General features: G+C 40.9%; 1 protein-coding gene across 1 annotated transcript; it reads right to left on the bottom strand.

The window, feature by feature from the left end:
- Window positions 1–1,114: 1,114 nt before the first annotated feature.
- LOC128113976 (olfactory receptor 5V1) lies at window positions 1,115–2,068 on the bottom strand. The gene has a single exon (XM_052743817.1). It carries the CDS (start codon window positions 2,066–2,068, stop codon window positions 1,115–1,117), a length of 954 nt encoding a protein of 317 aa, XP_052599777.1.
- Window positions 2,069–15,508: the final 13,440 nt, after the last annotated feature.

The following is a 15,508-nucleotide window of genomic DNA, read 5'->3' on the forward strand; positions in this document are numbered from 1 at the left end:
GCATAAATTAGTACATTCTTATTTGATGAAATAAAATAGCTACAATTTCTTCTATATTCTAAGCTCTCCTTATTTTAAAAAATAAATTTTGAAAGCATTACTTACAAAGAAAAGAATAAATGTACGACAAACAATTAAGGAGTGCCATTCACATTTTTTTTAATTTTTCATTGTGTGTGCTCGTGTGTGTGTGTGTGTGTGTGTGTGTGTGTGTGTGTGTGTGTGTGTGTGTCCACATATGTGCCCTGGTGTGTGAATGAAGGCCAGAGAACAAATTGAAGGTTGCTATTTGGGACCTTTACCTGTTGAGCCACTTCATAGGCCCCTCATTCTTTTACACATAGGAAATATAGTACTGTTGCTAAAATTCCTAGCCACAGGGAGATGTAAATAATATCTACACCTTCTCCTAGGTCTGAAGGGCAAACAAAGGCACAACTGGGCCTGAGTTCACTCTGGGAATGAGTTTATTGAGCTTACTTACAGAGCATAGGTGAAGGGTAACTTACAAGAGTGTGGATGCTCCTCCTCCAACAGGCTGCATCTGAAAAGCATTACCAAGCAGGGATTAGGACTCCTCCAGAGCCCCATAGATGGAGACTCCTCCCCTGGCCTATATACTCTAGCCCCTCCCTGAGTCCATATTACATACAACAGGTGGTAGGGAGCACCTGGAAACTCAGTTAGGATCTTGTAACTTCTCAACCCTCCATAAGAGGGTATAAACAGTAAGCAATCTCAGATGGTATGATCTTTTGTAAGGAACTCAGTTGAATGTCAAAAGATGGCAGTTACTTAGCTTGGAGGACAGTCATTTGTGGTAAGTAGTAAATCATAAAATCTGCCCAGTAAATATGGCATAAGAAGGGCACCATCTTTTGATGAGGATTCCAAAATGGAAAAGACGAATAAAAAGGATAGAACTAAAAGAAGTAACTCCTTAAAAGACTAACAAAAGCTCAGATGTGTACACTTAGGGTTGAGTGTGCCAACTCTTGCAATCTGTGTCCAAATATCACAATCAGTTTTAAGTGAAACATAAATAACTAGCAACAGCTGAGTGGTATAAAAGTTAACTTTCTGATGGAAGATTATTGACTACAGGTAAGAGAGGTTACATATCAGAAGAGAAAACTGGTGGCTGCCATTTTCTCCCTATGGTCTTCACAGCCTCTTTGATGTCCTTATTTCTCAGTGTATAAATTACAGGATTCAGCATGGGGGTGACGACACTGTACAGCACTGAGATCAATCTGTCTTTCTCTAGTGAATAAGATGAGATGGGCCGCACATACGTGAAGATGGCACTGCCGTAATAGAGAAGAACAATAAGCAGGTGGGAGGCACAGGTGGAAAAGGCTTTGTGCCTCCCCTCAGAGGAGCGGATCCTCAGGATGGTTGAGATAATGTAAAGGTAGGAAAGGATGATGCACAGGAAAGGAGTCCAACCTATGAAGATCCCAATGGACAACAAAGCCAGTTCATTGATGGAAGTATCCCCACAAGACAAGATCAGCAAAGGGGGTATGTCACAGAAGAAATAATTGATCCTATTGTTACCACAGAAGGGCAGGTGGAAGGTCAGAACTGTGTGCACCACTGAGTTGAGAAACCCACCTGTCCAGCACGAGGCTGCTAACCAGCTGCACAGGGCCTTGTTCATGATAAATGAATACCTTAAAGGTTTGCAGATAGCAATGTATCGGTCATATGCCATTGCTGCCAGGAGTAGACACTCTGAGCCTACAAAGAAAATGAATGCAAATAGTTGGACCACACAGCCTCCATAGGAAATGGTTTTCTTCTCTGACAAAAGGTGCACCATCATCTGGGGGACATTAGTAGTGGTGTAGCAGATGTCAATAAAAGCGAGGTTTCCTAGGAAATAATACATGGGTGTATGTAGGTGGGAATCAGCCATGGTCACCAAGATGATAAAAACATTTCCTCCTAAAGTGCATATGTAAGTCAGAAAGAAGATGGTGAAGAGTAAAAACTGAAGTTCATTCAGGTTGGAGAACCCCAAGATGATGAATTCAGATGGAGCTGTTTGATTCTTTCCTTCCATGATGTCAGCTGCTTTCTCTTTGTAAATTTTACAAAAAGATACATAGATAATAGCCTGCAAACCAAGAAAACAAGGGCTGTTATCAATAATGTCACCACCAACTACATTGGATACCAAACCACAAGTGGAACACTTCTTTGCAAGACACAACTCATACCTGCCACTCATAACATATGTACATACTCCCAGTGTTTCACCCAGTAATCCATTCCCTATGAAATACACAGCACTACTATTTTTAATTGAAAATAAACCACAGCAGGACTCTATATCATTGAAGGGTGCTGTTGAGAGAACAGGAAGCTGAGTGAGAGAGTCACTGCCAGCCGCCATGATGACAAACAGCATGTGAAGATGCCGGTAAGCCACGAGCCACGTGGCAAGGTATAGATTTATGGAAATGGATTAATTTAATCTATAAGAACAGTTAGCAAGAAGCCTGCCACAGTCATACAGTTTGTAAGCAATATAAGTCTCTGTGTTTACTTGGTTGGGTCTGAGCGGCTGTGGAACTGGCGGGTGACAGAGATTTGTCCTGACTGTGGGCAAGGCAGGAAAACTCTCGCTACATGCTGTCTTGATAATAGCTAGGTCAAGCTCTTCTGCATTTTCTTGGTAATGTGTAGACACATTGCATGGTATAGTTTATAGAATGCCTGGGCTTCAGATCCTACAGTACAGCGATCTCTGCTCCTCCTTCCTATCATTGCATAAGAACATACAATATGTGTCTTCCTTTTTCTCATTAAAATTAATGTGTTTGCAGAAAGATTCAAGTCAATATACCACATAGGTATTTGTACATCCATGTTTGTTTCTGTACTTGTCACAATAACTACAAATGGAACCAACCTAGATATCTACCAACAGATGATTGGATTTTTTTAAGTATATATACATACATATATATATATATATAAAATTTAGCATGCTCACTATTGAAATTTATCAGGCACCAAGTAAATGAAATAATGTTATTCATTAATAAGAATGGGAAATTAAAAAAAGTTTGCTATATTTTTAATCACTTCTAACACTGAACAATGATGTTCAGTAGAATCATATATATATATATATATATATATATATATATATATATGCAATGAAATTTTATGGTAAATAATCAGTTAATATTATTCCATATAAATGCTTTAATCCTGAACTAGGCATAAATCAATAATGCTGGTCTGACATTAGATACAGCAAATAGCTACAGTCATCTAAGGAAAGTGGTTTTGCAAAGTAACTACCAGGCCAGAGAGATGGCTCAGCAAGTAAAGGAGATTGCAGACAAGGCTGAGGACTTGAGTTCAGTCTTCAGTACCCGTGTGGTAAAAGGAAAGGTTCAGCTGCTTCAAGTTATCCTTTGACCTACACACACATGTGCACCACAGAACACCAAACACACATGATAAATAAACAAGCAACTAAATAAATAGTAAAAAAATATAGATTATTTTTATCCTGTTGTTACCTATATTTCTGATTCTACTGAACATCATTGTTCAGTGTTAGAAGTGATTAAAAAATACAGCAAACTTTTTTTTATTTCCCATTCTTATTAATGAATAACATTATTTCATTTATTTGGTGCCTGATAAATTTCAATAGTGAGCATGCTAAATTAAATTGTCTGAGTTTATTATCTTGTCACTTGTACTTTTATAAATTTTTCAAAGATTGATGCCTGTTCTAGTTACATTTCTATTGCTATGATAAACACCATAACCAAAAGAAACTTGGGGAGGAAAGAGTTTGTTTGAGCTTTGTCCATCACTGAGGGAAATCAGGGCAGGAACTCAAGGCAAGAACCTGGAGGTAGGAAATGAAACAGAAGCCATGAAAAAGTGCTGCTTACTGGCTTGCTATCCAGGGCTTGTTCAGCTTGTTTTCTTACAACCCAGAACCACCTGCCTAGAGGTGGAACCACCCACAGTGAGCTGAACCCTACCACAACAATCACTAAGCAAAAAAAAATGCTCTAGGAACTTTCTCACAATCTGGTGGGGGTATTTTGCCAAATGAGGCTCCCTCTTCCCAAATGATTCTAGCTTGTGTCAAGCTGACAATAAACTGACCAAGACGATACCAATCTTGGAAATTCAAGAGCCATTGGCTGATTCAAGATTCCCTTCCTGTTTGGCGAACCATTTTAAGTACTATATGGAGTTTTCTGCCACTCTCTTTATATTTGTTCATTTGTTTGGATGGTTGATTTGGTTTGGTTTTGAGATAGGGTCTCACCCTGTAGTACTGGCTGGCATTACTACTCACTACGAAAACTAGGTTGGCCTTGCATTCATACAGATCAGCCTGCCTTTGGCTCCCAAACCATTAAGGGCATGTGCCACCACACCTGGCTTCAGCTACTGGTTCACAAATCCAGTGGAATGCACAGCATTATCTCTCTCATTTTCTATGAATCACAGAACCAGCAAGGTAATTCTAGCAGACGTAACATAGCGGATGAAAAGACATTTTTCTTTCTCCCACAAGGATGTACATACAATAGGTGGCAGAAATTTTAATTTGTTTTACTTAGTGACCACAGAATGTTCTTTAAAAATACATTGTTTTGGCCGGGCGGTGGTGGTGCATGCCTTTAATCCCAGCACTCGGGAGGCAGAGGCAGGTGGATCTCTGTGAGTTCGAGGCCAGCCTGGTCTACCAAGTGAGTTCCAGGAAAGGCGCAAAGCTACACAGAGAAACCCTGTCTCGAAAAACCAAAAAAAAAAAAAAAACATTGTTTTGTTTTTTAACACAATTAAAGATCATACAATTGGATATTTTAACAACACCATTACAATTTTATAGTTTATTCTTTTAACTATTAATGTGCTATGTCCAGCCCCACTGAATCAACAATTAAAGCCTAATTGTTACCAAACATCTAGTCTTCTTCTACTTGAACACTTATTTTAAAAGATCAAATCTTAGTGTGTTTGTGCAATTCTTGGCCAAGCTGAATATTATTTCAAATTTTATGTTTGTGTTGGTAAAAGATACTCTTCCAGAGTCTAGGCAAAGTCAATTAATGAAAATATTTTTAATTACAAGGAAAATTATTACATAACAACCCAATTACCAAATTATACCATGTATGTGTGTCTATGATGTTTATTACATAAATTATATAAATAAGATAAATAAAATGTAATTTTATTTTATATCATTTTAAATAAAAGGTAATATTTTGTATTTATTCAAACTATGTATTTTGTTGATTATCCTGACTTATACATAGTTTTACACATTTTACAAGTTTGAAAAGCAGTTTATATTTTTAATTGTTTCCTTCACTTCTTGTGAACTACTGTGAAGATTTTCAGTGGTGGGAAAGGCAAATTGGATAAAGATCTTCATTTTCATAATGTAGTATCTCTCATCAACAGAATAAATGAATTCAATAGTACAAGATTCATTCCACAACAGAAAAATGTCCAAATTCTATTCTCTGGTCCATATCTTATCCCAGTACTTATCACTGCCTCTGCTTTCAAGTTATTTTTAAAAAAGTTTTTGTACTTCTACAGAAAAATTTAGCCAATTCTGCAGGTTCATATTTTCTGTTCATTTTATTTAGCAAACATGTTTTCATAACTTTTTGCCTGCTGCATATGGGCATGTTTACTAAAGATGACAACTAAGACAACATTTTATCATGCACTAAAACGGTATATTGAAGGTTGTCTTGCATAAAATAATTTCATGATATCTAATAACTGTAATTATTGCTTTAAAGGACAACAGTAGAGGAGGCAGCCTGGTTTGGAGACTAGTTAACAAAAACTTCTCACAAAAATTCATTTGAGCCTTATGAACAAACCGGAAATGAGTAGATCAGGAAAGCTGGATGTGGAAATCTCTTCACATAAAAAGAAGAACACATGCAAAGGCTCCAGGTATATGGGAGGTGTGAGACCATAGTGGAGGCAAAGAGGCTGCACTTCAGGTATCAGGGGCAAGAGAATTTTCTGTGAAAGATGGAATCTCTGGCATCTGTGAGCAACAGGAAAACGTTCAAGGACATGGGATATCTGTATTCTGAGAAACATAAGTATTCCAAAACAAAACCATTACATATTTGTCAAAAAACAAAAGGTAAGTGTGTGGACAATGAAATGAAGGGAGCAGAAGCAAATAATGAGCCCGTGAGACTCACTATTTCAGTCATTCAGGAAAGGGTCATGGAACTTTACCCTAGGGAGCTGGGTTTTGTACTTCTACAGAAAAATTAAGCCAATTCTGCAGGTTCATGTTTTCTGTTCATTTTATTTAGCAAACATGTTTTCATAACTTTTTGCCTGCTGCATATGGGCATGTTTACTAAAGATGACAACTAAGACAACATTTTATCATGCACTAAAACGGTATATTGAAGGTTGTCTTGCATAAAATAATTGGGTTGGAAAGAAATGGAATAGCTGGGTGACATCAGAGGATGCAGTTTTTAAAATTCAAAATGAGCAAAAAGACAAGTTTAGGATAATAACTGACATATGTTAAATACTTTTTTTTTTTTTTATTTTTTTTTTTTAATTTATTTTAATTTATTTTGCAATACAATTCAGTTCTACATATTGGTCACGGATTCCCTTGTTCTCCCCCCTCCCGTCCCCCTCACCTTCCCCCCAACGCCCCCCCCCATTTGTGTTGTTTCTTTTTTTTTTTTTTTTTTTTCCCCTTTTCTATTTTAATAAAAAGGAAAAAAAAGAAAAAGGTTATAACTAACAAAAGAAAAACTATATACAAAAGTACAATGACTATATACAATATATACAAGTAATAAATGTCTAAACAATGTCTAGTCCATTTGTATTTGACAAATTCAGAGAAAATAATTTCATTATCTATCCTATTTTGTTAAGTCCAAAATGTATCTAATTCACTTTCTATCCTAATTAATCTTCAACTATAACTAACTAACCTTCAACTATAACTAACTAATCTTCAACTCCCTCAGAGACCCAAGAAGGAAATAATATTAGCTAACAAAAATAAAAACAGAAAGTGCATGCAAGCAACTTCCAAAAAATTTGTGAGTTGACAGAAACAGCCAGCTGCCTGGACAGTCACCTGAGGTTTCTCCACAGTGTTGGGGCATCATCTTCAGCCTATAGGCTTAGCATATCTGACAGACTCATTTGTGAAGTAGGATGTACACAAGGTCGACAGTTCAACCTCACATTGGGTGAGAGCAGTCCACGTACCAGAAACACCTGAATTCCACTAGTGTCATGTCATGATTCAGGATTTTAAATTCTGGAAATTGTTGTTGATTTTTTAATTCAGCTGTCCATTCTTGGCTGTGTATATATGGCTTCATCTTAACATCCCGTTCTTCTCCACATCCCTCTGTCAAATGCCAGTTTACTATTGCGAGGCGTGAGCTTAGTTACTCTTCAAGAATAACTGTTTCAGCTGCTGTTCCATTGCACATCAGAAGCCATCGGCCCACTGCCTATTCAGCTGCCTTCGAAGAAAAGGGCACTGTACCTTTTCCAAATTGCGAAGGCCACTTCAGGGATGGTGCCATATTGTCCTGGCCTCAGAAGATGCCTTTTGATAAAGCCATAACCACACTCGTTTTGGCAAGAATCAGTAGTCCTTTGTTTCAAGTCCTGTCTGTCCATTTTGTCAGCAGTTGATTCAAGGATACTTTGTTGTCCAGTGGCTAACTTTTGCCACAATGAAAGTTAACTCCATATGCAGTTTCTTCAATGCCCATATTTTCTCTGAAGTAGATTGGTACTGCCAGGAGCCGACATGTCTCATAATCATAACAAAAAAGAAAAATTTTCTAAGTTATTAAAACATTTTAAATGCCATATTCTGTAGATCTCTGAAGGGTTTGAAGATGACCTGTCTAAAATATATCTGCTCAATTTTTAAAACATATCTAATATGACTACAACTTCTATTGTAATGTCTAACTACTAACTTTCATTTCTTTTTTTTTTTTTATTAATTTATTTTGCAATACAATTCAGTTCTACATATCAGCCACGGATTCCCTTGTTCTCCCCCCTCCCGTCCCCCTCACCTTCCCCTCAACACCCCCCCCCCATTCCCATCTCCTCCAGGGCAAAGCCTTCCCCACAGACTGAGGTCAACCTGGTAGACTCAGTCCAGGTAGGTCTAGTCCCCTCCTCCCAGGCCGAGCCAAACAATCCTGCATAGGCCCCAGGTTTCAAACAGCCAACTCATGCAATGAGCACAAGATCTGGTCCCACTGCCTGGGTGCCTCCCAAACAGATCAAGCCAATCAACTGTCTCATCCATTCAGAGGGCCTGATCCAGTGGGGACCCCTCAGCCATTGGTTCATAGTTCATGTGTTTCCATTCATTTGGCCATTTGTCCCTGTGCTTTATCCAACCTTGGTCTCAACAACTCTCGCTCATATAAACCCTCCTCATTCTCGCTAATTGGACTCCCAGAGATCCACCCGGGGCCTAGTCATGGATCTCTGCATCCAGATCCCTCAGTAGTTGGATGGGGTTTCTAGCACAACAATTAGGGTGTTTGGCCATCCCATCACCAGAGTAGGTCAGTTCAGGCTGTCTCTCGACCTCTGCCAGCAGTCTGTTGTGTGGGTATCTTTGTGGATTTCTGTGGGCCTCTCTAGCACTTTGCTTCTTCCTATTCTCATGTGGTCTTTATTTACCATGGTCTCCTATTCCTTGTTCTCCCTCTCTGTTGTTGATCCAGCTGGGATCTCCCGCTCCCCCAAGCTCTCTTTCCCTCAACCCTCGCCTTTCATTACCCCCACTCATGTCCAGGCTGTTCATGTAGATCTCATTCCATTTCTCTGTCATTGGGTGATCCCTGTGTCTTTCTTGGGGTCCTGTTTTCCAGGTAGCCTCCCTGGTGATGTGAGTAGCAGACAAGTCATCCTTGTTTCATGTCTAGTATCCTGCTATGAGTGAGTACATACCATGTTTGTCTTTCTGAGTCTGGGTTACCTCACTCAGGATGATTTTTTCTAGATCCATCCATTTGTCTGCAAACCTCATGATGCCATTGTTTTTCTCTGCTGAGTAGTATTCCATTGTGTATATGTACCACATTTTGTTTATCCATTCTTCAGTTGAAGGGCATCTGGGTTGTTTCCATGTTCTGGCTATTACAAACAATGCTGATATGAACATAACTGAACAAGTGCTCTTATGGTGTGGTTGAGCATTTCTTGGGTATATGCCCAAGAGTGGTATAGCTGGATCTTGGGGGAGATTGATTCCCAATTTTCTAAGAAAGCGCCATATTGATTTCCAAAGTGGTTGTACAAGCTTGCATTCCCACCAGCAGTGGAGGAGAGTTCCCCTAGCTCCACATCCTCTCCAGCATAAGGTGTCTTCAGTGTTTTTGATCTTAGCCATTCTGACAGGCGTAAGGTGGTATCTCAGAGTTGTTTTGATTTGCATTTCCCTGATGATTAGGGATGTTGAGCAGTTCCTTAAATGTCTTTCGGCCATTTGAGTTTCCTCTGTTGAGAATTCTCTGTTTAGTTCTATAGCCCATTTCTTAATTGGACTGTTGGGCATTTTGATGTCTAATTTCTTGAGTTCCCTATATATTCTGGATATCAGTCCTCTGTCAGATGTGGGGTTGGTGAAGATCTTTTCCCATTCTGTAGGCTGTCGCTTTGCCTTGTTGACCGTATCCTTTGCTCTACAAAAGCTTCTCAGTTTCAAGAGGTCCCATTGATTGATTGTTTGTCTCAGAGTCTGTGCTACTGGTGTTCTATTTAGGAAGTAGTCTCCTATGCCAATGCATTCAAGACTACTTCCTACTTTCTCTTCTAGCAGGTTCAGAGTAGCTGGATTTATGTTGAGGTCCTTGATCCACTTGGACTTAAGTTTTGTGCACGGTGATAGATATGGATCTATTTGCAGCCTTCTACATGTTGATATCCAGTTTTGCCAGCACCATTTGTTGAAGATGCTTTCTTTTTTCCATTGTGTGCTTTTGGCTTCTTTGTCAAAAATTATATGTTCATAGGTGTGCGGATTAATGTCAGGGTCTTCAATTCGATTCCATTGGTCCACATGTCGGTTTTTATGCCAGTACCAAGCTGTTTTTATTACTGTAGCTCTATAGTAGAGCTTGAAGTCAGGGATCGTGATGCCTCCAGAAGTTGTGTTATTGTACAGGATTCCTTTGGCTATCCTGGGTTTTTTGTTTTTCCATATGAAGTTGAGTATTATTTTTTCCAGGTCTGTGAAGAATTGTGTTGGTATTTTGATGGGGATTGCATTGAATCTGTAGATTGCTTTTGGTAAGATTGCCATTTTTACTATGTTAGTCCTGCCTATCCATGAGCATGGGAGATCTTTCCATTTTCTGACATCTTCTTCAATTTCTTTTTTCAGGGACTTAAAGTTCTTGTCATATAGGTCCTTCACTTGCTTGGTTAGTGTTACCCCAAGGTATTTTATGTCGTTTGTGGCTATAGTAAAGGGTGATGTATCTCTGATTTCCTTCTCCGCTTCTTTGTCCATTGTATATAGGAGGGCTACTGATTTTTTTGAGTTGATCTTGTATCCTGCTATGTTGCTGAAGGTGTTTATAAGCTGTATCAGTTCCTTGGTGGAATCTTTGGGGTCGCTCAAGTATACTATCATGTCATCTGCAAATAGGGAAAGCTTGACTTCTTCCTTTCCAATTTGTATCCCCTTAATCTCCTTATGTTGTCTTATTGCTCTGGCTAGAACTTCAAGTACTATATTGAATAAGTATGGGGAGAGTGGACAGCCTTGCCTCGTTCCTGATTTTAGTGGAATTGCTTTGAGTTTCTCTCCATTTAATTTGATGTTGGCTGTTGGCTTGCTGTAAATTGCCTTTATTATGTTTAGGTATGTTCCCTGTATTCCTGATCGCTCCAATACCTTTATCATGAAGGGGTGTTGGATTTTGTCAAATGCCTTTTCTGCATCCAGTGAGATGATCATATGGTTTTTTTCTTTGAGTTTGTTTATATGGTGTATTACATTGACGGACTTTCGTATGTTGAACCACCCTTGCATCCCTGGAATGAATCCTACTTGATCATGGTGGATAATTGCTTTGATGTGTTCTTGGAGTCTGTTTGCCAGTATTTTATTGAGTATTTTTGCATCAATGTTCATGAGGGAGATCGGTCTGTAGTTCTCTTTCTTTGTTGTATCCTTGTTTGGTTTAGGAATTAGGGTAATTGTAGCCTCGTAGAAGGAGTTTGGTAATGTTCCTTCTGTTTCTATTGTGTGGAACAATTTAGAGAGTATTGGTATTAACTCTTCTTTGAAGATCTGGTAGAATTCTGCGCTGAAACCATCTGGTCCTGGGCTTTTTTTGGTTGGGAGACTTTTAATGACTGTTTCTATTTCGTTAGGGGTTATTGGACTATTTAAATAGTTTATCTGGTCTTGATTTAACTTAGGTATGTGGTACCTATCCAGAAAGTTATCCATTTCTTTTAGGTTTTCCAGTTTTGTCGAATAGAGGTTTTTGAAGTATGACCTGATGATTCTCTGGATTTCCTCAATGTCTGTTGTTATGTCCCCCTTTTCATTTCTGATTTTGTTGATTTGGATGCTCTCTCTCTGTCTTTTGGTTAGTTTGGATAAGGGCTTGTCTATCTTGTTGATTTTCTCAAAGAACCAACTCTTTGTTTCATTAATTTTTTGTATTGTTCTCTTTGTTTCTATTTTATTGATTTCAGCTCTCACTTTGATAATTTCCTGGCGTCTATTTTTCCTGGGAGACTGTGCTTCTTCTTGTTCTAGAGCTTTCAGGTATGCTGTTAAGTCTCTAGTGTGAGATTTCTCCAACTTATTTATGTGGGCATTTAGTGCTATGAATTTCCCTCTTAGTACTGCTTTCATAGTGTCCCATAAATTTGGATATGTGGTGTCTTCATTTTCATTGATCTCTAGGAAGTCTTTAATTTCTTTCTTTATTTCTTCCTTAACCCATTGGTGATTCAGTAGGGTATTATTCAGTTTCCATGAGATTGCAGGTTTTCTGTAGTTTTTGTTGTTGTTGAAATCCAACTTTAGACCATGGTGGTCTGATAGAACACAGGAGGTTATTCCAATTGTTTTGTATCTGTTTAGATTTGTTTTGTGGCCAAGTATGTGGTCAATTTTAGAGAAGGTTCCATGGGGTGCTGAGAAGAAGGTATATTCTTTTTTGTTAGGATGGAATGTTCTGTATATATCGATTAAGTCCATTTGAGTCATGACATCAGTTAAGTCCTTTATTTCTCTGTTAAGTTTCAATTTGGGAGATCTGTCCAGTGGTGAAAGTGGGGTGTTGAGGTCTCCCACTATTAACGTGTGGGGTTTTATATGTGATTTAAGCTTTAGTAATGTTTCTTTTACATATGTGGGTGCCCTTGTGTTTGGGGCATAAATATTCAGAATTGAGACTTCATCTTGGTGGATCTTTCCTGTGATGAGTATGTAATGCCCTTCTTGATCTCTTTTGATTGATTTTAGTTTGAAGTCTATTTTGCTGGATATCAGGATGGCTACACCCGCTTGTTTCTTAAGACCGTTTGATTGGAAAGTCTTTTCCCAGCCTTTTATTTTTAGGTAGTGTCTATCTTCGAATTTGAGATGTGTTTCTTGTATGCAGCAGAAAGATGGGTCCTGCTTTCGTATCCATTCTGTAAGCCTATGTCTTTTTATAGGTGAATTAAGTCCATTGATATTGAGGGAAATTAATGACCAGTGATTGTTCATTCCTGTTATTTTTTGGTGGTGATGTGTGGGTACTTCTATACGTTGGGGTTTACTGCTGTGGCTTTATCTGTTGCCTGTGTTTTCGAGGGTGTATCTGACTTCCTTAGGTTGGAATTTTCCTTCTAGTGCTTTCTGTAGGGCTGGGTTTGTGGATAAGTATTGTTTAAATCTGGCTTTGTCATGGAATGTCTTGTTTACTCCATCTATGGTGATTGAAAGTTTTGCTGGGTATATTAGTCTAGGTTGACATCCATGGTCTCTTAGTGTCTGCATTACATCTGTCCAGGTTCTTCTGGCTTTCAAAGTCTCCATTGAGAAATCGGGTGTTATTCTGATGGGTTTGCCTTTATATGTCACTTGGCCTTTTTCCTTTGCTGCTCTTAGTATTCTTTCTTTATTCTGTACGTTTAGTTGTTTAACTATTATGTGGCGAGGGGACTTTTTTTGGGGGTCTAGTCTGTTTGGTGTTCTATAAGCTTCTTGTATCTTCATAGGCATTTCCTTCTTTAAGTTGGGAAAGTTTTCTTCTATGATCTTGTTGAATATATTTTCTGTGCCCTTGAGTTGGTATTCTTCTCCTTCTTCGACCCCTATTATTCTTAGGTTTGGTCTTTTCATGGTGTCCCAAATTTCTTGGACATTTTGGTTCATGACTTTGTTGGTTTTAGTGTTTTCTTTGACTGATGAATGTATTTCTTCTACTGTATCTTCAACGCTAGAGATCCTCTCTTCCATCTCTTGCATTCTGTTGATTATACTTGCATCTGAAGTTCCCAATCGTTTTCTCAGATTTTCTATTTCCAGCATTCCCTCTGTTTGTGTCTTCTTCATTTTTTCTATTTCCCTTTTCAGGTCTTGGACTGTTTCCTTCATTTGTTTCATTGATTTTTCTTGATTTTCTCTCAGTATTTTATTGTTTTCTTCCAGGACTTTATTGATTTCTTCTAATTTGTTTGCCCTTTCCTCTAGTTGTTTACAGCGTTCTTCACATTTTTTTGTCTTTTCCTCTACGCAAGCCTCTAGCTTCTTCATGATGTCATTCATAAGGCTGTTTTCTTCTGCTTCTTCCAATTTCTGATGTTCAGGTCTAGGTGTTGGAGGAGGGCTAGGGCCTGGTGATGCTGTATTGCTATTCATTTTGTTGTATATGTTTCTGCCTTGACGTCTGCCCATCTCCTTGTGGTTCGTTCTTGGCCTTATCCGCACACTTGGTTCAGACAGACCAGTGTTCCAAAAGGGAAGTCAGTGTTCCAAAAGGGAAGTCTGGAGCAAGATGGGAGCTGGGGGCCGGCCTCTAAGTCTCAGGAAGAGGCTTGGGGCTCAGGCGGATGGGCGTGGTGGCAGGGCGTGGAGACTGCAGGGTCTGCCAGGGGTCTTGGAGAAGGGGATCCTTCCCGGTGGGGCTAGCAGGGAACCTGCCCGGTGGCCAGAACCTGGGGCCGAGTTGGGCAGGTCTTCCCTGGAGTGGCTGGTGCCCAGGGATGGGGTCTGGGGCAAGGAAGGGTACTCACGATTGTTCCAAAAGGGACGTCCGGAGCAAGATGGGAGCTGGGGGCCGGCCTCTAAGTCTCAGGAAGAGGCTTGGGGCTCAGGCGGATGGGTGTGGGGGCAGGGCGTGGAGACTGCAGGGTCTGCCAGGGGTCTTGGAGAAGGGGATCCTTCCCGGTGGGGCTAGCAGGGAACCTGCCCGGTGGCCAGAACCTGGGGCCGAGTTGGGCAGGTCTTCCCTGGAGTGGCTGGTGCCCAGGGATGGGGTCTGGGGCAAGGAAGGGTACTCACGACTGTTCCAAAAGGGACGTCCGGAGCAAGATGGGAGCTGGGGGCCAGCCTCTAAGTCTCAGGAAGAGGCTTGGGGCTCAGGCGGATGGGCGTGGGGGCAGGGCGTGGAGACTGCAGGGTCTGCCAGGGGTCTTGGAGAAGGGGATCCTTCCCGGTGGGGCTAGCAGGGAACCTGTCCGGTGGCCAGAACCTGGGGCCGAGTTGGGCAGGTCTTTCCTGGAGTGGCTGGTGCCCAGGGATGGGGCCTGGGGCAAGGACGGGCACTCACCAGTGTTGTAAAAGGGAAGTACGGAGCAAGATGGGAGCTGGGGGCCGGCCTCTAAGTCTCAGGAAGAGGCTTGGGGCTCAGGCGGATGGGCGTGGGGGCAGGGCGTGGAGACTGCAGGGTCTGCCAGGGGTCTTGGAGAAGGGGATCCTTCCCGGTGGGGCTAGCAGGGAACCTGCCCGGTGGCCAGAACCTGGGGCCGAGTTGGGCAGGTCTTCCCTGGAGTGGCTGGTGCCCAGGGATGGGGCCTGGGGCAAGGAAGGGTACTCACCAGTATTCCAAAAGGGACGTCCGGAGCAAGATGGGAGCTGGGGGCCGGCCTCTGAGTCTCAGGAAGAGGCTTGGGGCTCAGGCGGATGGGCGTGGGGGCAGGGCGTGGAGACTGCAGGGTCTGCCAGGGGTCTTGGAGAAGGGGATCCTTCCCGGTGGGGCTAGCAGGGAACCTGCCCGGTGGCCAGAACCTGGGGCCGAGTTGGGCAGGTCTTCCCTGGAGTGGCTGGTGCCCAGGGATGGGGTCTGGGGCAAGGAAGGGTACTCACGATTGTTCCAAAAGGGCTGTTAAATACTTTTTAAAAGAGTCATGTGATGAGTCTCATGGCATCTCATTCTGACAAACACAAAAACAAAAACAAAAAAAGTAAATATAAAAGGATCTGCCAGGTTAAAAGAAAAAA

This window comes from Peromyscus californicus, unplaced genomic scaffold (genome assembly GCF_007827085.1).
Source record: "Peromyscus californicus insignis strain IS unplaced genomic scaffold, ASM782708v3 Scaffold_19__1_contigs__length_69161282, whole genome shotgun sequence".
In the NCBI taxonomy this organism is placed as follows: Eukaryota; Metazoa; Chordata; class Mammalia; order Rodentia; family Cricetidae; genus Peromyscus; species Peromyscus californicus.